Source organism: Neohortaea acidophila, assembly GCF_010093505.1.
Source record: "Neohortaea acidophila strain CBS 113389 unplaced genomic scaffold BDY17scaffold_12, whole genome shotgun sequence".
Lineage (NCBI taxonomy): Eukaryota > Fungi > Ascomycota > Dothideomycetes > Mycosphaerellales > Teratosphaeriaceae > Neohortaea > Neohortaea acidophila.
The window spans coordinates 720,922-737,849 of NW_022985521.1; the positions used below are offsets into that span (position 1 = coordinate 720,922).

A 16,928-nucleotide genomic window follows, 5' to 3' on the forward strand; every position below is an offset into this window, starting at 1 on the left:
CCTTGCCAGCGCGGATGCGTCTTGTGGCTGACGGTTTCCCGCACCGCCACGCGACTCGGGACGGGCCAGGCTCCACACCCGGGAAATGCGGGAGTGGAGTGTGGCGCTTTAGACTTCCAAGGGGGCGTGGGGGATCATGCGAGATGAGTAAAGGAAGATATGGACTCGAGGCATAACCAAGTATGTATACAGCGCGCACCAAGGCCGTACCCTCAGAGAGCATGCTCACCGCTGTGGTGGGCTACTTTTCTCGCGATTAACTCATCCTGGAGGTGACGATTCCATGGCGCAGCCGTGATGTTACTAATCCAACTCGAACCACACTACATCTCACGAAACCCCCTCACTAGGGATGCACGGAATATCGGCCGAGGACCTTACCAGTAGGGCGAAAGGGTGCGCAGCGGTTCGTCGGTACTTCTCGTCAAGATTGCTAGCTCTCTATTTATTGCCCCGATACGGCGTTCTACCCCTCGCGTACCGCGTTATTGAAGTCGACCACCCCCAGCGCCTCCGTCTAACTTAGCATTTGTCACGCACAACCGGTCCGTTATACATGTATGTCACTGGCTGACACGGCCGAGCAACCAACGTCCCAATCATTACCAACGCCCTCAGTCATCCCCCGCTCCCCCATGCTGAAGCCCACGACACAAGTGACAAGTCCACTCTCCACGCACAATGCGCCAATGCAGCAACACCACGCTCTCGCGAACGCCGCGCCCCGTGGACGGACACCCCCTCACCTCCACGGAAAGCCAGATCTTCGCCTGTCCCGTGGCCTGGCAGACCTGCGATGTCGAGCGTGTGACGTGGAACCGCTGTTCTCCCGGTATGTCGGCCAGTACCTCGAACAGCGCTTCTCGTCCCGTAGCTTCAATGTTGTCGTGCGTGAAGCGGAGATTCGACGCGATGTGCGTGAGAGAGGAATGCTCGTGGTCCTTGGCGTCGAGCGCCGCAACGATGGAGTGAGAGAGGAATTCGGGGCCGGCGATGCATGCGGCGCAGGCGGTTGATAGCTGCGACGACGGGAGCTTGAACCCGGCCGGGAGGGTGCCGGAGTTCATCTATGCCACTGCTGGCAGATTTCGAGAATGCTTTGATGCGAACCCTGACGGCGCAAGGGCAAGCAGAGAGATGGGCACTGCTGTGGTGACACCCTTTTCTCTATCCAGGATGCTTGTAAGCCGGTCGCATTTCCTCTCTTTCGTGTATCTCGCAATGTGAGTGGCAAAAGTTCGCTGGGTGGCGATCATGGAGCCGTAGCGGTGTGAGGTGTGCGGGAGGCGTCAAACCACCGAAACTGCAAGCGACCGAGAAAGCCAATGTTGTAGGTGTTGGTTACCGGCGAGTCCAAGATTCATATCTACGACTCGCCTGCCGCATAATGAATACACAGCCCCCTTGTTGATTAGAAGGTAAGCCCTTGTTGATTAGAAGGTAAGAAGGCGAGGGAGCATTACATCGTCAAGTGTCGCATCGAAGCGTGGCCTCGAGCCCCCGGAGATGCAGCACGCTGACGGCGATGACGATTCACATGCTTTCCCTCGGCCATACTCCATCTGGCAGGAAGGCGCCTCCCGGATGGTCGACGAAGTGAGCCCTAAAAGGCCCGGCCCATGCTGCAGCACGTGGGGTACAGTGATCGCAACCTAACTGCAAGCATGCATGCAGAGAGTGGCAAATGAGATGCTGAATTTAGGCCATAACAGGGGCACGGTTAGGGTTGCTGGCCGTGGAGCACAACATCGCAGAGACAGCGCGCCGGATGCCCTGAGTCGCCGCGGCGGAGCTAGGGCCTTCCATCGACAGCGCAGGGCGTTGGGCTGAGCTTTGCAGAACGTGGGCCGGACATGGGTTGGCAGAAGGTCGGTACGCAGAGCACGGCCCGTGTTAGTGTGTGAAGCATGCGTAGGCTTTCGATTAGTCAGGCGGCGATCGCATGACAAACGCGCCGCTTCTTTCACCAACCTGGGAAGTTGGGATGACTGTTGTGGCGACTCCCTCGGGTGTTTTGGCCTCGAACGGGTATTCGTGTGGGGGTTTGCTTTATTGACGCATGTTTCTCTTTCTATTCCCGGGCGGTGGTGTATTCTTCGCGCGGAATGATGGGGGTTTGAATGGTGCCGAGTTCCGTCACCGAATCCTCTGCGCGAGCGAGGAGCCAGCACCTTCTAGCGTGTCATCTTCCCATCTGACATAACGTCCATCCTGCCGCCTGGCAGCTCTCTTTTGCTCCGCGTGCGGGGTCTTGATGCCCTTCGCTCGCCACTTCGCTGGGGGTCGCGTGCCCTGCTCTGCCATGGCTTTCCACTTGCGCTCTCCTCGCCGCTCCCAGCGGTCCTTTCGATCGTCGATTTCTTCGGTATTGGGCCGCCATTTGGACTTGAGGATACGACGAATGGCCTCGGGAGTGACCTGGAAGTGTGCGGCGAGGACGGGTGTTGTATAAGCGTTGGGATCAGAGACGTGCAGAGCGCGGATACCGTCCAGTGTATCTGGTGACAGGCGCTTGCGTGGCTGCCATCCCTGTTCGCCAAATTTCTCCTTCAGAGCATTTTTCTGCGTCTGCCATAATTCTCGCTCAGACTTGGTCTTCGGGTTGGTCTCAATCACACTCGCTGGCTGTTTCGTTGGGGAAGCGTCCAATTTGCTTCTGGATGCCCGTCCTTTTGTGTTCGATCTCTGTTGAGTAGTTGTCGCATACGCCTTGTTCTTCGATGTTGACTCTTTCGCAACAGGAGCCGCTCTCCTCGTGGTTGGAGCTGCCGTTGATTGATTTGTGGCCTTCCGCACTGCACTCTTCGGTCGGAGCATAGTATCTGTCCTGTCAACATCTTGCGCCTCCGAGTTTGGTGTCGCTGCCTGCAACACGGGTGGTGACCTGGTGCTCTCCTCTTGCTCCTCAGCTGGCGGCATGTTTCTGGTAGCTTTCATGATACCGAGGACCGAGCGCACCGTCGAATCTTTCAATTCAGTTCTCACTCTTGTCTCTGCCGTGGCTCTGAACGTGCCTGCTTGGATTCGCCGCAGCTTCCGCAGCATCCTGTTCTCTGTTCGACTCCGAGCGAGACCTGAGTCCGCGGTACCTGTTTGGTGTAGATCGGGTGGTAATGAAGGTGCGCCCTGAAGCTGAATAGGCTTGGATTGTGGAGGAGGCTCGTGAGGTTTTTGGAGAGATGCATCATCGACCGATGGTGTCGTGGTTTCCGCCACGCCATCCCGAGTGCTTGCGGCTACTTCCTGCGCTTCGCCGGCTCGGGGCTGGTTGGTCTCTTGCGGCCATGGCGCAACAATCTCCACCTCGGCATGCCACTCGTCGTCAAGAGTGTCCTTGTCAGGTAGTTGCTCGGCTTGCCCCAAATGTCCCGATCTTTCCCCTTTCGAAGGCGTTGCTAGCGATCCCGCGCTCTTTCCATCAGCGTCAAAGGGAATGAAAGAGTCGTCCTGGCGAGTCAATGCGGCAGGTTGGAGCTGTCGTAGGCGCGGTCTGGTTCCAAGATTGCGTCCTCGGGAGAATGGGGTGACGGGCGTAGGTCGCGATGTACGGAGTGAGACGCCGCATGCCTCTTGCACAAACAGCTCCAATGCTCTTCTGGAGCAGATACAGAAAGACCCCATCCCATCAATCAAGAGGACGAGATACGGGGAGAAATGGGCGTAGGAGCAGCATCGAGAAATGTGCAATCTGGAAGTTTCAACGCCGTAGAGATGCATCATCCAAAAGTGGCTTAGTCATGAGCTGGTGGCCTGAGGCGCAAAGCATGCTGTGTTCGACGGACGGATCAGGCACCAAACGGAGATTTTGCCGGACGTGGGATGAAGCAAGCGGGGTCGCTCGAAATAAGATCTACATTACTGATCACCCAGGATGACTCTGCCTCTGTAGCTTACACAGTAAACAGTAAGCCATTCAGCCTTGTGTATATAAGTCATCGGAATCCCCAGATCTGTCTGGGGAACTCCGACTTCGCAATGGCCGCCGCCAAGCATCTTCCAACCTCACGTCGTCCAACATCTCCAGACGCCTCTCCCGAGCACCGTCGTCAGTACCTACTGCGATGATGCCAAAGCGGGGAAAGGCACGATAGCCCACGCTAGCTCGACGGTGGTTGGCCTCTCCCGTACCTCATTCCAGCAGCTAAAGCCTCTTATCCAGCGACCAAGTGGACCGAGTCTCACTGAATGTAACCTTACACAATCCAGTACTGCGCTGCTATCGCGCAGAGGCGGTAGGTGATCCGCCGACGAGAAAAAAGGCGCAATTGTGTTGCCTATTTACATTTCCCCTCTCCCATTGTTGTCTCGCATCGCAATCTACCAACACCATCTCGTATGAGCAAGAATGCATTTTTCAATGTCTGCGCGGACCGCGCTTCTAGCGACCTGGCTGTCGTTTGTCACGACCTCCGCCGCCAATGCCGCTTTCGATCCTCTCGGAAGGTTCTCACAGACTCGCTTCGCAGCGATGGATGATGATTTCGCAGACGATGCCGGCTCGCAGTGCAACTCCACCTCCTGCTATCGCTACTACAACAACAACACGGCGCCTTACCTGATCCAATCCTGGCCCGATGTCAAATTCGACACGGGCGAGTTCTACTCCGGCTCCATTCCCATCAATGAAACCGACCCAGATACCACTCTGTTCTTCATCTTCAAGCCCACTTCGGGCCCTCCAGTAGACACTCTTACCATCTGGTTCAACGGTGGGCCAGGATGCAGCTCTTTGGAAGGCTTTTTGCAAGAAAATGGCCCCATTGTACGTTCCTAGCCTTGGGATTAGGACCTAAACGTTGATTCCTCTGCAGTCCTACCAACCGGGCGTTGCAAACCCTCGCCGCAATAAACATGCCTGGTCGACGCTTACAAACATGATCTGGGGTGAGTTCCAAGCTGAACACTTTCAACACTTCAATTAATCCCTGCCCAGTGGAACAACCCGTCGGAACTGGCTTCTCGACGGGCAAACCAACAGCGACGAACGAAGTCGATGTGGCCAACCAATTCCTCGGCTTCTTCAAGAATTTCGAGACTCTGTTCAACATTACGAACTATAAGATCTACGTGACCGTAAGCTGGCGACCTCCCAGCATCGGAACCATCATGCCATTGCTGACAGTAGACAGGGCGAGTCGTACGCGGGCCGATATGTTCCGTACGTTTCGGCAGCCATGCTCGACCAGAATGACACAACCTACTTTGATCTTACCGGTAGGACTCTTGAAGTACTTGGGCGACTTCGTACACTCACAATCACGCAGGTGCGCTCGCGTATGATCCGTGCATTGGCTCGTGGGAATATGTTCAGGAAACCGTTACCTCCTACGACTTCGCCGTGGCCAACAACGAGATTCTGAACTTGAATGCGTCGTTCATGTCCCAGTTGGGAGAATTGAACCAGCAGTGCGGGTACACTGACTATGTGGTATGTCTTCCCGACCCAACTTAAGTCATATTTCCAGTACGCGGGACTGGCGCTTGAATGGAACACAACTAACTTCAAGCTCTAGAACACATACCTCCAATTCCCTCCCCCAGGGAATCAAGCGCCTTTCTACCCCTACAGCGAGAAAGGAAATTCGTCCCTGTACGGCAACTGCGCCATGTACGACATCATCTACGAAGCAGCATCAATCATCAACCCCTGTTTCGATGTAGTAAGCAAGCATCACAAACTCACCCCTCCACCACGCCCCTCAACTAATAACAACCCTCAGTACCACATCGTGCAAACCTGCCCCTCGCCCAAGCCCAATCTAGCCGTCTACTGGAACCGACCAGACGTCAAAGCAGCCATCCACGCCCCCAACAAAACCTGGCACGACTGCTCGCCGAAACCCGTGTTCGTCGGCTCGCAAACGCACCCCTTCGGCCCGGAGCAGGAAGACGACTCCTCCCCCGACCCCATCCAGCATGTCCTGCCGCAAGTCATTGAAGCTACGAGTCGCGTGCTCGTCGGCAATGGCATGTGGGATTACATTATCCAGACGAACGGGACGCTCTTGTCGATCCAGGTAACTAGTCTCCTTCGACATCTCTCTCTTTCAAGTGCCCTTGCTAATACCACGTCAGAATATGACCTGGAACGGCCAGCTAGGCTTCCAATCCGCGCCCACGGCACCCTTCATCGTGAATCAATCTGAATCGCTCCACGGTATATCCCTCGGCGCGGCACAAGGTACAAGTACGTCACTTCCTCTACCCTCCCTATATCTCCCGATCCCCAAAGTCTCGATGTCAAGATCTTCGCTGACACTGCTTTTATCGCGGCATGTAGTGGGTAAATGGCACTACGAGCGCGGCCTCATGTGGGTCGAGACGGATCAATGCGGACACCAGGAGCCGGAGTATCAGCCTTTGGCGTCCATTCTGCATGTGCAGTGGTTGTTGGGCATGATTGATACTTTTTAATTTGGGGGTTGGGGCTGCGCAGATACGATGCTCGCGTTCGTGGGAAACGCGGAGCGAGCGTTGTTCATCAGTGCAGAATAATATTCGAGGAACCAATGCTGCGTCCGGCATGGCATCGTAGCAAACAAGGAGGAGAGAATTGGACGACAGCGTAATAGTATATACACACCCATCAATCGCTATCAAAGTCAAGCACCATCATATTCCTACAATCGCACCAGTGCAGCACTCAAGCCCACACAAAGCCCTCTCACACATCACTACGCACCAACCCCAACAGGCACGGGGCCTACGTGCCCTTCAGAAGCTGCAGAAGCAAACGCCAGCAAGCCCCTGGCAGCAGCATCCCTCCTCTTCCCCTCCTCAATTGCAATCCTCGCTTTGCGCGTTTTGGCCCCTCGCTCCCGGAATCGGCTGCCCGGCGCCTCGTCCACGAAGTCGATCCGGTGAATCATGAAGGACATGCCGTCGTGATTCCCTGCCCATTCGCGGGAGCGAATGTGGTGCTGCGTGGTGCTGGCGTAGTGTTCGAGCGGGGGAAGGAGAAGGAGGGTGATGTGCGCGTCGCGGCCGGGAGGAGGCGAGGCGGGTTTGCGGGGTCGATTGGTAAGAGAGTGTGGTGGTGCTGTTGCGTCCTCGGCTTCTCCGCCTTCTTGAGCGGGTGCCTCGCCGTCTTCGCGAGGTTCGGCTTCCAGTTCGCGCAGATCGTCGTTGAACTCTCCAAAGTCGCCCTTCAGCCAGCCAGAATGCACAGCAGCAGCGACCACGTCCGAGTCGTCCGTGTACACATCTGTGCCCCACACTTGACGATGATTGCAAATCTCCTCCAAGCAGGAGGAGCCTTGATCCGAGCTGCTTTGGTGGGCGACGTAATCTCGCGGCACACGAACAGTGTAAGTACAATTCTCCTTGCCTTCAAAGTACGGGATTGGCGTCATGCTGTTGTGATGCTTCACTCTGGCGTGCACGTCAATGGCCTCTAGTCGCGGGACGGACGGTTCCGACTTGTAGACCTGGGAGCCGAGGTGGCTTCGCGGCTTCTTCGCGCACTCCTCGACAAGTTTCTTGCTCACGACAGTTGTGGTGGGTTTGCGAGCAGGCACAGGCCGTGCTGCGTGATGGTGATGATGTTGGACCGTGTGTGTATGCGGGGCGTGTACATGTGTGTTGGTCAAAGCGGTCGCTTGTTGGGACGGGGGGTTGGATGGGAAGCGAATTGTGTTGAAAGGGTTCGGCATGCTGTCAGCCGGCTGATGGTGGTGGTGGTGATGGCGTGGATGCAGGTGATGATGGTGATGATGCTGGGTGGTGGGGTTTGTCTTCGCCCTTTTCGAACCCGGGGCATTATCAGGAGTCTCCCGCCCATTCACTCGTTCCTCGTCTTCTCGCACCCGTCGACCGTTCTTCTTTCTGCCATCCACTTTGCCATTCCGTCGTCCTTCTTCAATCTCCGCCACAGCCGTGCGGACCAGATCTCCGCCCTGGACTTGCCGCATAGGAGTGAGGCGCGATGGTGTGGTTGTGCCGTTGCCATGCGTGCCGGTAGGGGTCACCGTCCCGACCCCGCTGCCCAGGCCTGAGAACATTCTCCCAAATTCCATCTTCACGCCGGGATTGTCACCTCCGGGACCGATGTGGCGAGGTTGAGCACCTTGCACAGCTTGCGGCAGCGGGGAATTGCGCCCTTTTCGATTAATGTCAGGACTCAGATTCAACACACTCCGGTGGAGGGCACCGTCACTTTCTTTGCGTAGTGGCTCGCGTTGCAGGTAATCCATCCTCTGATGCTCTTCGAACGTCATTGGGCGCTCCCGATGACGATCGTAAGAGGCGTACTCCGGTGCTGGAGGTGATGATCGCGCAATTTCGTGGCGAGGATCATGAAACGACCGGAGTTCGGTAGGATGCCTGGGTGGCTCGGATATGGGTTGGTAAGCTGGCCGAAACGGGCCAATCTGCTCTTCTCGCATTGGGGTGCTGTGTGCAATTGGAGGAAAGCGGGAGAAGTCCGGACGGGGGCGTTCGTGCTGCATGTGTGGGCTGTGAAAGTGGCCGTGCCCAGATGCGGCAGGATTGGGACCGTGTCCGTTAAGGTGCCCACTTCCTTCCTGCCTTGTAATTGCGTCGTTGTGCAACGCTGGTCTTTGTGCTTCGCCATACGATCGAAACGCACCGAAGCGACCACCGTCAGAGGGCTCCCGGCTCATTGTCTCCCCAAGGCGATGCGGTGCCTGATGCTCGATTGGCTGACTGCTTGGTCGGCCGGGCGGGCCGTGTCCGTTCAATCCCGGTCGGTTCTCTGGTGAGCCCTGGTGGAACGTGCGGAAGTTGTTTATAGAGTCTCCGGGAAATGGTGGCGGCGCAAACAGGGCTTCGCGTCGATGCTCCGATGCAGATCGATCGTGGCCGAAAGCCGCAGATGCAGCTCTCGGTTCCGTAATCATCGCTCGCGGAGGCGAGTTATCTCTAGAAGGACGTTCTAGTGCTTCACGCAAGCTCGACGATCGTGCTCTTGCAGGCGACGGTGGTGGCATGGACTTGGGCGTGGAAGCGGGTGGTGAGCCATGCGGCCGACGTTCCTCGTTTCCACCTAACAACGAGGAAATGGACATTCCCCCCGAGGGTCGACTGGAGGTATGAGAGGCCAGATCACGAGCTCCGGCGAAGGGAGAAGCGGTGGGAGGGCCGCGCGGAGCAGAACCCGGGAGGGAGGAGGCTTGCGAGGGAGAAGGGGGCAACATGTGGCGGGACGAGTATTGCGGAGGGGGAGGAATGGGGTCGGAGGAGGCTAAGACTGGTGTGAGCGACGATCGAGAGGGCGCAGGAGTTGTCGGTGTCTACTGACCATGGCTGTGCTGGGGTGCGCTACCCGATGCGCCGACAGATCGCGGGCGGCCTTGGTCTTGAGGATATGACATGGGTCCTACGCCATTCGTGGGCGGTGGTGGCGGAAATGGACGAGTCGGATTGTGCGGAGACGGGCGGCGATGCTGGCCATTTGGTATGCTGTTCCCTAGAAGAAAGACGACGCGGCATGTCAGTGTGACGAACGAGTGCGGGCGTGGAGGGAGCGGGAAAAGTAGCTGGTTGCTGGAAGGGGCTAGCGCGGATGCAAGTGCGGGGGGTGGAACAGCTCGTCGGAACCGACATCCCTCCCCGGTGCGGCTCGCAAAGTGGGGCGAGGCGATTTTGCACCCGAGTCGCAAAGGTGGCCGTGTGATGAGAGTGCGCGTGTCGAGGATGACGGCTGCATCTCGCTGCGCAGACGGCGGCGTCCCCGCACATCAAGGCGCGCGCGCGCGATGCAAAGGGCGGCCTCGCATGACCGGCGCAGCTCGAAAACGCTCGGGGTACAGTCAGGTACCGTCAGAGCTCGTGCCACACAGCAGCATGCGGAGGCATGGCGCATTCCTGCTTGCAGCTTGCTCAGGAAGCGCATCGCCACTGTATGCTCCCGTGACGAGGAGGCACATTCGCTCGTCATTGCCGTCCTTGCACACTCTCTGGCTTGTTTGGGTGCCATTGTGTGATAAAACTGGGGAGGTTTGTAGGACGTACCCTGTGGAGATGGCCATGCTCTTGCAGGTTGACCCAGACTATCACTGCGCCCATGGCCTCGAGTGAGGAATGGATCTCGGGCGGACTGGAAGGGGTCGAAGGGGTATTGAGTGTGCGGAGGCGCGGCGGAGGTAGGGAAGGATTGTTGGTAGACGGGTGGAGGAGGCGCTCGCGACGAAGGGTGGGCGTGACGGTCTGCTGAGCTGAACGGCGGGATGCGATCCATTATGTCGACCGTTCGACTGGCCGTGGTGATATGGAGGTGTTGCTCTCGCGGAAGCGCATCGGTGTTCGCTCGTGTGTTGGCTACGGTGGCCGCATCATCGGAATATGAGGCGGGTGAGTCGTCAGGAGGGATAGATTGGGCGCGAATCGCGAGCAAAGCGTGGAAATGAACCAGAGACCGAAAGAGGTCGGATTGTAAAGCAAGACAGAGAAGATGGTAGCAAGAGAAGGGACGAAAGCAGAGGGAAACAGCAGAGGGTGACGGGATCGACGCCCTGAATCCAATGGAATTTGGTCCGCGCTAGCGCATGTGCAACGGATGACCCGCTCCGACATGGCCTTAACCCCATCAAGCAAGTTTAGCTCGTCATCCAAGCCACATCTTGGCCCCTTCCTCACGTGCTTCGAGCTGGACATCCATATTCTCATCAACGCGCGATGGCTGCACGACGCCAGCGATAGCAGTGCAATGCTGCCCCTGCCCGGCTCTCCCGCCTGGTCATGGAGCCGTTTCCAGGCGCGCATTGCTGCTCGCTTCGAGGGAGCTGATTGGCGCGTTTGTGTTGCCTTTTGGCTGTTCGGTAAGCCGTCTTCGCACGCATATAAGGAAGATACATCCAAATGGCTGACGGTAGCATCGCAGGCCTGGTCAACAACATCCTCTACGTTATCATCTTGACCGCTGCGCTCGATCTCGTCGGACCCTCCATTCCCAAAGCGACCGTCTTGCTCGCCAGTATCATCCCCGGCCTGGCCACCAAAATCGTCGTGCCCTTCTTCATCCATCTCATTCCCTACTCTATGCGGATCGTCCTCCTGGTTGTTCTATCCACTTGTGGCATGCTGGCCGTCGCTCTTTCTCCAGCAACGACCAATGCATCCAGCATTTCCGCCAAACTCGCCGGTATCATCCTGGCCAACATCAGTTCGGGAGCGGGCGAGTCGAACTTCCTCAGCTTGACGCACTTCTATGGTCCTTTCAGCTTGGCGGCATGGGGTAGCGGGACTGGTGGTGCTGGACTCATAGGTGCTGGGTTCTACGCCTTCGCCACCAACGAGCTGGGCATCTCCGTTCGCGCTACGCTGCTTGGTAGTGCATTGTTGCCGGCTGTTATGCTGCTCACCTTCTTCACCCTCCTTCCACGTAATCCGTTGAAACTCTCCGCTCGCAATGGGCCTGACCACAAGCCCTTGTCAAATCTGGACGATGACTCTGACGTGACGCAAGAAACGACCGGGCTGCTGGACGAAACCAGTGCCCAAATCCCTCTTCAGCATCACGACACCAGCCAACATCCGCTGAAACGAGCTCTTGCACACATCAAGTCAGATCTCCATCGCATGCGCTCCCTCATCATTCCCTACATGGCGCCGTTGTTCCTGGTATACCTAGCGGAATACACCATCAACCAAGGCGTAGCGCCCACTCTACTCTTCCCGCTGGAAGAATCCCCATTCGACCGCTATCGCGCCTTCTACCCAACCTACGGCGCCCTCTACCAAACTGGCGTCTTCATCTCGCGCTCCTCTCTCGCCCTCTTCCAAATCAGAGCGCTCTACGTCCCTTCTTTTTTGCAGGTGTTGAACCTCGCCATACTCACCGCTCACGCCATCCACCCCTTCATTCCCAGCGTTTACTTCGTCTTCGCCATTGTGCTGTGGGAGGGACTGCTAGGTGGGCTGGTGTACGTATCGGCGTACGCTCTCGTGCGGGAGCAAGTGGCGGAGGAAGACCGCGAGTTCAGCCTAAGCGCCGTCACCGTCAGCGATTCCGCGGGGATCTGTGTTGCTGGCTTTTTGGGAGTGGTGATGGAGACGGCGTTGTGCAATTGGCAGGTCGAGCACGGCAGAGACTGGTGTCGGAGGCTTTGACTGCTTGATTCGAGCTGTAGGTATGTATGTCACACGAAAGTTCCCTTCACTTCCACGCGCTACGAGACCACAAGTGAACTTTCGTCCTTGTGAATAACGCTTCCAACACAAACCAAACTTCACCTGAAAGCAGCATAAAATGGCTTCACGTTCTGCTGCTTCCCTCTCCTTTCACACGACACTCTCCACCGCCTCGTGCCATCATGTCTTCAAACACGAGCAAGGAGGCCATGGCTGACAAAACTCAAGCAGAAGCAAACACAAGCACCAACATCGCTGAAGGTCAGGAGATTACGATCGACAATCCCAATATCTCTGAAGAGCAAGACGTCGAAGATCAAAAGGCCGCCATTATCGGAAGCAGGACCGCCGCGATCGGCCGCGCCATTCAAGACATCGGCGCGATTCAAGACACTGCCACGACTCAAGACACTGCCACGACTCAAGACACTGGCGCGACGCAAGGAACCGGGGCCGTTGTCGAAAGCGGCACGACTCAAGATACCGCGACCGTCGTCGGCAGCAGCAGCAACATCGTCGCCGGCAACGAAGCACCTCCCCAAGATGCCAACGCGATCGCAGACAGCCTTACCGGAACTCCTGCAAAGACAGTGAACGTACGCGCCCCCTCTCCGTTCTCTCCCTAGCCATGTCTCCCGCTAACAATCTCTACAACAGAAACGCCCCAAGACGCCCGAGGAGAAGAAGCAGTGGCACGATCGCCGCAAAGAACTCTCAAAAGCCAACGCCGACAAGAAGAAGAATAAGGACATCGTCACGGTAGCCATGCAAAACGCATTCGCCGACCTCACTGCTCTGCGCGTGCAGGAGCCACTCGCGAAGGTGATGGACTTTGCGAGGGCGCACTTGGCGCTGGTCGAGGGGGTGGAGGCTGTGGTGGAGAAGTTGGAGACGCTGGAGGTGGAATGGAAGGCGGCGAATGAAGGAAAGTTCTGTGAGCTGGTGGCTTTGCTGGAGAGGAGTGGTGTGATTCCCCTTGGGAGTGGTGATCTCTGAGTTACGGAGGAGATGCTACTGGGTGCGGAAGAGACGTGGGCGTGAAGACCCTAGGGAGTAAGCGTGTAACGAAAGACATTCAACCCTCTATCACGTGCATGAGCACAAGCAGTGACCTCACACATGCAGTCACACAAACCAACCCCTGATTACCTCATTTCCCGCCGGCTAAACCTCGCCACGCCTTCACGACTACATAGACGTAAACAATGTGCCCGCACTCTAACCACCACTTCAGCGCGTGACCAAAGGCTGAAGTGGATTGGTCCTACCCCTCCCCCCCTTTAACTGCTGCTAACTCTAGGCTCTTAAAAGCAAAAACCAAGCCCCGTGGGAGGCCCGAAAGGGATGCATGTGCGCTGCTGAGTTTAGCTTCGTCTGGTCTCGCACCTCTTAAAGAGAGGTGACGTGGATGGCGTTTCGTTTTTTGTTTGGTCGCGCGTTCGAGTGTGATAATGCTGAATTAGGAAGGAGGTTCGAATTGCGGATTTTTACTTTTGCGGAATTTCAGGGGGCGCGCTACTTTTCGCTTCCACATATTGAATATCAAGCCGCATACGATGTATTGTTTACAGTACAGGTTCTGACGATTCGCGAAGCCCTGCCGTTCGCTCCGGAGGCGTGATCTTCGCCTTCGCAGATGCCCCCAACTTTCTCGACCGCTTCGCCTCCGACTTCATAATCACTCGTACGTGGTGCAGAACCGCTCGTCTTGTCCTGGGGTTGAGTGTGGATTCTCCGGAGGTCTTCTGAGCATCGAGGATAGCACGTGCTGCGCCCACCTTCGCCTTCACCTGTTCCCGCCAGGCAGCCAGTACACGCTTGCGCTTATGAGCCTCCTTGCGTTCCGACCAAGTAGCACTTTCTCTTGCTTGCTTCACTTTGGCCATCGGCGATTGTTCGGTGCGAGGGGCTTTTGCGCGCCAGCCAAGGGGAGTGAGGTACATGTAGGTTCTTCTGCGGCCGACTTTGACTCTGGGATAGTGCAGTGGGGTGGGCGAAAGGGAGGCGGCGATGACCGCGGCAGGCGCTGCAGAAATGTCGTGCACGATTGCCTCCGTGTTGTTGGCGATGTCTTCGACTGCCTGATCGACTTCTTGGTCAATGACCTCTTGCAACCCCTCTCCCACTGGTTCGACATCGACAACATCCAGGTCCACCGGCGTCTTGCGACCGATAGCTTTGTGAAGGTCCATCGCAGCCAATCGTTCCGCTTCCAATTGTTCCACGCTCTTTTCCAATTCTGGAAGACCAAGCGCTTTCCTCTCCCGCGCGAATCTCTTCAGAATCGCAGGAGTATGCATGATGGCCCACCTCAATTCCCACCCCCTCACACCCAGTCCCTTGATTCTTGCCGTCTTCTCGCCCAGCAAGTACTCATCCAATCCTCCCACTTTTTCGATCGTCCGCAATGTGCGTGAGCTGACTTTGACTTGGATGAAGCGGTTCAAAGCCTTGCTGAACAATCTCTTGTGGAAAACATTGACAGCCCAGCTGCGACGCGTTTTGGTGCCGGAGTCCTCGCCGACATTGTTTCCGAATTGAATGCGTTGCCCACCGTAGAGGCCGCGGTCGGCCTGCTTGTACCATTGCGCCGGGTAGGGGTAGGCTGGAATTTCGCTTGGGAGGTCTTTGCGGTCGATTTTCTTCAGTTGCATGCGCAGTGGTGAGGTGGTGGCGAAGGTGCGACAGCACGCACTGCAGATGGGCTGCGGACGGCGGAGAGAAAGAGCCATGATGGCGATGCGCAGTGATGGACGAAGGGGTGAAGTGGAAAGATGAAATCGAATGGAGTTTGCGGAAGCTCGGTGGTTTACGTAAGCCGCGATTTTCCACGTCCTGCAATCATGCGTCTGCGACGAGCAATAATTCGGCTTTCCCTCTCGCACTTTCAAGCCACACCATCTCAAGATGCCTTCATTATCCTCTCGCATGCGAAAGCTGCATCAGACGCTACTGAGCATTCGCCTCGGTCCCGGCGCTCTCATCCTCCCGAAAGAAGTCAAGCGGATACACATGAGATTTCCTGCTCGAATGGAAGGAGGTCACATGGGCCCGAGGTACGAACCGTAGACTCACACCCATGGCCAACAGGAACTAACGTGTGCAGGAAATTCTGGCGTTCCGAGCTGGTGCGACTGAAATACCACAACCCAGCGGTCGCCATGACCGTAGACCGATCAGGCATGACCCCCGACGACGAATCTACCATGAGCATCCACTTCGCCCCTGCCGACGCCATCCAGACCTCCTCCTCTGCCACCTCGGGCCCCTCGCCCACCGAAAGCACGACGACGACCTCGCAAACTTCAGATCACACGCCGGCGGACAGAGTGGAGACGATCGGGATGAAATTCCGCTCGAATAGCGATATTCTGCAGGACTTGATGAGGATTACAAACGCGTATCCTGTGGAAGCTACGCCGGAAGATCAGGAGCAGCTGGCGGCGTTGGAGGAGCAGAAGGTGCGTGGTGATCGGGATCGGGTGGTGAGCTCGGCGCACAAAGCGCGGGTGAAGAGAGAGCAGCAGTTGCTGGAGCAGGCCAAAGGTGGGCTAGGTGCGTGAGGCGGCGTGAGCATCAAGAGACGAGGGTCAGGGGTTTTGAGCGTGCATCTTCGTAAGAGCGAGGCGTTTGGTGGGAACCGGAGGGAAGGGGAAAGTTGCAAAACTGCTACAGGCATTGTACATTTGTATCGGGATTGTATGACGCCATGATAGAACGGCGACAATATCTAGAAAGACTCTTCAATCATCAACACTCAAGCATCTATGGTTCGCGTCCGCGTGGCTTTCTGTGTCGGAACAATGGGTACCAAGAAGCTCAACGAGAAACGCTTTCGAGGAGAAAGATGGGAGAGAAGATGGCATGCCGGAGTTTGGCACTTCAATGGCCCAGAAACGTAGCTGCTTTTTCCGCTGCTCGTTCTCTGTTCGTTGTTCTTGAACATGTAGATTTACCCGTTCATACATGGACAAATTTGCAGCCTTGTCGTCCGCCGAAAGTCCTGCCTGAGGTGTAGTCGGCAGAGCTTATTCACCCCGCAGGCACGACTTCATGCCTGCCACGACATGACACCTCATCCAATACAACCAACAGCAAGACAGGCCATCAGCATCTTTCGAAGGAATAGCGAGCACTTCAGGACTGGAATCCAATCTCACCAACATCCCCATGGCCCAACTAATGGCCCTCCCCGCGGAACTCCGCCAGCGCATCTTCACCTTCGTGGACTCGCCCACGAAACTAATAACAATCAACATCGCGCAAAGCTGCATCCACCGCCTAGAACCCCACGGCTGCTCCTCCCTCGCAGCCCTAAGTCTCACCAGCCGCACAATCCACTTCGAAGTCGAAGACCAGCTCTACGCGCACCGCACTTTCGAAATCGAAGTCGTGAGCTCCGAAAGCATCCTCAAACTCTGGCGCAAGAACTTCGCCGCGGATATGCGCTTTGTGCAACGCATGCGGCGCGTGCGGCTCGGACTGACGATTAATACTGGGAGTGCGAAGTTGGCGCGCACGGTGGAGGGGTTGGCGGAGGTGGTGGGGGGTTTGGCGGGGTCGGAGGCGTTGGTGGAGTTTGCGGTGCATGTGAGGGAGGTGATGCATTTTGCTGAACCGACGAAGTACGTTAATGAGCAGATTGATGGGTTGAGGCGGGAGGCTGTTCGGGAGGGGCGGATGGTGGGGAGGAGTGGGAAGGAGGTCGAGTTGGATTTTGCTTGGAGGCTGGTGGCGTTTCTTCAGAGGTATTTGGGATGATTAGGACGGATGAGTGTACTGGAAGTAAATTCTTTGAAACACATTAGAATTCAATGATGATGTATCTGATCAAAAAT

The 16,928-nt window shown here is 56.6% G+C and overlaps 11 protein-coding genes across 11 annotated transcripts; 7 read left to right on the plus strand and 4 right to left on the minus strand.

Annotated features, from left to right (window-relative positions):
- On the plus strand, positions 1–419 carry BDY17DRAFT_305269 (uncharacterized protein). The gene has a single exon (XM_033734838.1). The coding sequence runs from the start codon at positions 15–17 to the stop codon at positions 174–176; it is 162 nt and encodes a 53-aa protein (XP_033585839.1). The 5' UTR covers positions 1–14; the 3' UTR covers positions 177–419.
- Positions 420–614: 195 nt separating this feature from the next.
- Positions 615–1,067, minus strand: BDY17DRAFT_313819 (uncharacterized protein; the record flags this gene model as incomplete). The annotated part of the gene is made up of 1 exon (XM_033735760.1): positions 615–1,067. One exon carries the CDS (start codon positions 1,065–1,067, stop codon positions 615–617), a length of 453 nt encoding a protein of 150 aa, XP_033585840.1.
- A 1,069-nt stretch (positions 1,068–2,136) lies between these two features.
- BDY17DRAFT_257482 (uncharacterized protein) lies at positions 2,137–2,817 on the minus strand (the record flags this gene model as incomplete). The annotated part of the gene is made up of 1 exon (XM_033731691.1): positions 2,137–2,817. One exon carries the CDS (start codon positions 2,815–2,817, stop codon positions 2,137–2,139), a length of 681 nt encoding a protein of 226 aa, XP_033585841.1.
- A 1,117-nt stretch (positions 2,818–3,934) lies between these two features.
- On the plus strand, positions 3,935–6,577 carry BDY17DRAFT_305272 (uncharacterized protein). The gene is made up of 9 exons (XM_033734839.1): positions 3,935–4,762; positions 4,812–4,884; positions 4,934–5,073; positions 5,130–5,214; positions 5,265–5,428; positions 5,514–5,660; positions 5,721–6,017; positions 6,076–6,187; positions 6,281–6,577. The coding sequence occupies exons 1-9, from the start codon at positions 4,346–4,348 to the stop codon at positions 6,412–6,414; spliced, it is 1,569 nt and encodes a 522-aa protein (XP_033585842.1). The 5' UTR covers positions 3,935–4,345; the 3' UTR covers positions 6,415–6,577.
- A 208-nt stretch (positions 6,578–6,785) lies between these two features.
- BDY17DRAFT_235075 (histone deacetylation protein Rxt3-domain-containing protein) lies at positions 6,786–7,577 on the minus strand (the record flags this gene model as incomplete). Its single annotated transcript, XM_033730284.1, has 1 exon — positions 6,786–7,577. A coding segment is annotated over one exon (792 nt), but the record flags the coding sequence as incomplete, so codon positions are not given.
- Positions 7,578–9,211: 1,634 nt separating this feature from the next.
- BDY17DRAFT_53515 (uncharacterized protein) lies at positions 9,212–10,158 on the plus strand. Its single transcript, XM_033738474.1, has one exon. It carries the CDS (start codon positions 9,331–9,333, stop codon positions 10,036–10,038), a length of 708 nt encoding a protein of 235 aa, XP_033585844.1. The 5' UTR covers positions 9,212–9,330; the 3' UTR covers positions 10,039–10,158.
- Positions 10,159–10,666: 508 nt separating this feature from the next.
- On the plus strand, positions 10,667–12,069 carry BDY17DRAFT_257678 (protein btn1; the record flags this gene model as incomplete). Its single annotated transcript, XM_033731707.1, has 2 exons — positions 10,667–10,778; positions 10,841–12,069. 2 exons carry the CDS (start codon positions 10,667–10,669, stop codon positions 12,067–12,069), a joined length of 1,341 nt encoding a protein of 446 aa, XP_033585845.1.
- A 203-nt stretch (positions 12,070–12,272) lies between these two features.
- On the plus strand, positions 12,273–13,086 carry BDY17DRAFT_313824 (uncharacterized protein; the record flags this gene model as incomplete). The annotated part of the gene is made up of 2 exons (XM_033735761.1): positions 12,273–12,686; positions 12,748–13,086. The coding sequence occupies 2 exons, from the start codon at positions 12,273–12,275 to the stop codon at positions 13,084–13,086; spliced, it is 753 nt and encodes a 250-aa protein (XP_033585846.1).
- Positions 13,087–13,229: 143 nt separating this feature from the next.
- On the minus strand, positions 13,230–14,843 carry BDY17DRAFT_305280 (ribosomal L28 family-domain-containing protein). Its single transcript, XM_033734840.1, has one exon. The coding sequence runs from the start codon at positions 14,820–14,822 to the stop codon at positions 13,656–13,658; it is 1,167 nt and encodes a 388-aa protein (XP_033585847.1). The 5' UTR covers positions 14,823–14,843; the 3' UTR covers positions 13,230–13,655.
- Positions 14,844–14,966: 123 nt separating this feature from the next.
- BDY17DRAFT_305282 (uncharacterized protein) lies at positions 14,967–15,854 on the plus strand. Its single transcript, XM_033734841.1, has 2 exons — positions 14,967–15,146; positions 15,197–15,854. Exons 1-2 carry the CDS (start codon positions 14,998–15,000, stop codon positions 15,651–15,653), a joined length of 606 nt encoding a protein of 201 aa, XP_033585848.1. The 5' UTR covers positions 14,967–14,997; the 3' UTR covers positions 15,654–15,854.
- A 298-nt stretch (positions 15,855–16,152) lies between these two features.
- Positions 16,153–16,904, plus strand: BDY17DRAFT_305283 (uncharacterized protein). Its single transcript, XM_033734842.1, has one exon. The coding sequence runs from the start codon at positions 16,261–16,263 to the stop codon at positions 16,849–16,851; it is 591 nt and encodes a 196-aa protein (XP_033585849.1). The 5' UTR covers positions 16,153–16,260; the 3' UTR covers positions 16,852–16,904.
- The last annotated feature ends 24 nt before the right edge of the window (positions 16,905–16,928 follow it).

Bases quoted from the DNA above. Each gene is read 5' to 3' on its own strand.
- BDY17DRAFT_305269 (XM_033734838.1), top strand. From the start codon at position 15: ATGCGTCTTGTGGCTGACGGTTTCCCGCACCGCCACGCGACTCGGGAC.
- BDY17DRAFT_305272 (XM_033734839.1), top strand. From the start codon at position 4,346: ATGCATTTTTCAATGTCTGCGCGGACCGCGCTTCTAGCGACCTGGCTG. The intron at 5,215-5,264 runs GTAGGACTCTTG...ACAATCACGCAG, and splicing joins AACCTACTTTGATCTTACCG to GTGCGCTCGCGTATGATCCG. The intron at 6,018-6,075 runs GTAACTAGTCTC...ATACCACGTCAG, and splicing joins GGACGCTCTTGTCGATCCAG to AATATGACCTGGAACGGCCA.
- BDY17DRAFT_53515 (XM_033738474.1), top strand. From the start codon at position 9,331: ATGGGTCCTACGCCATTCGTGGGCGGTGGTGGCGGAAATGGACGAGTC.
- BDY17DRAFT_305280 (XM_033734840.1), bottom strand. From the start codon at position 14,822: ATGGCTCTTTCTCTCCGCCGTCCGCAGCCCATCTGCAGTGCGTGCTGT.
- BDY17DRAFT_305282 (XM_033734841.1), top strand. From the start codon at position 14,998: ATGCCTTCATTATCCTCTCGCATGCGAAAGCTGCATCAGACGCTACTG. The intron at 15,147-15,196 runs GTACGAACCGTA...TAACGTGTGCAG, and splicing joins GGAGGTCACATGGGCCCGAG to GAAATTCTGGCGTTCCGAGC.
- BDY17DRAFT_305283 (XM_033734842.1), top strand. From the start codon at position 16,261: ATGGCCCAACTAATGGCCCTCCCCGCGGAACTCCGCCAGCGCATCTTC.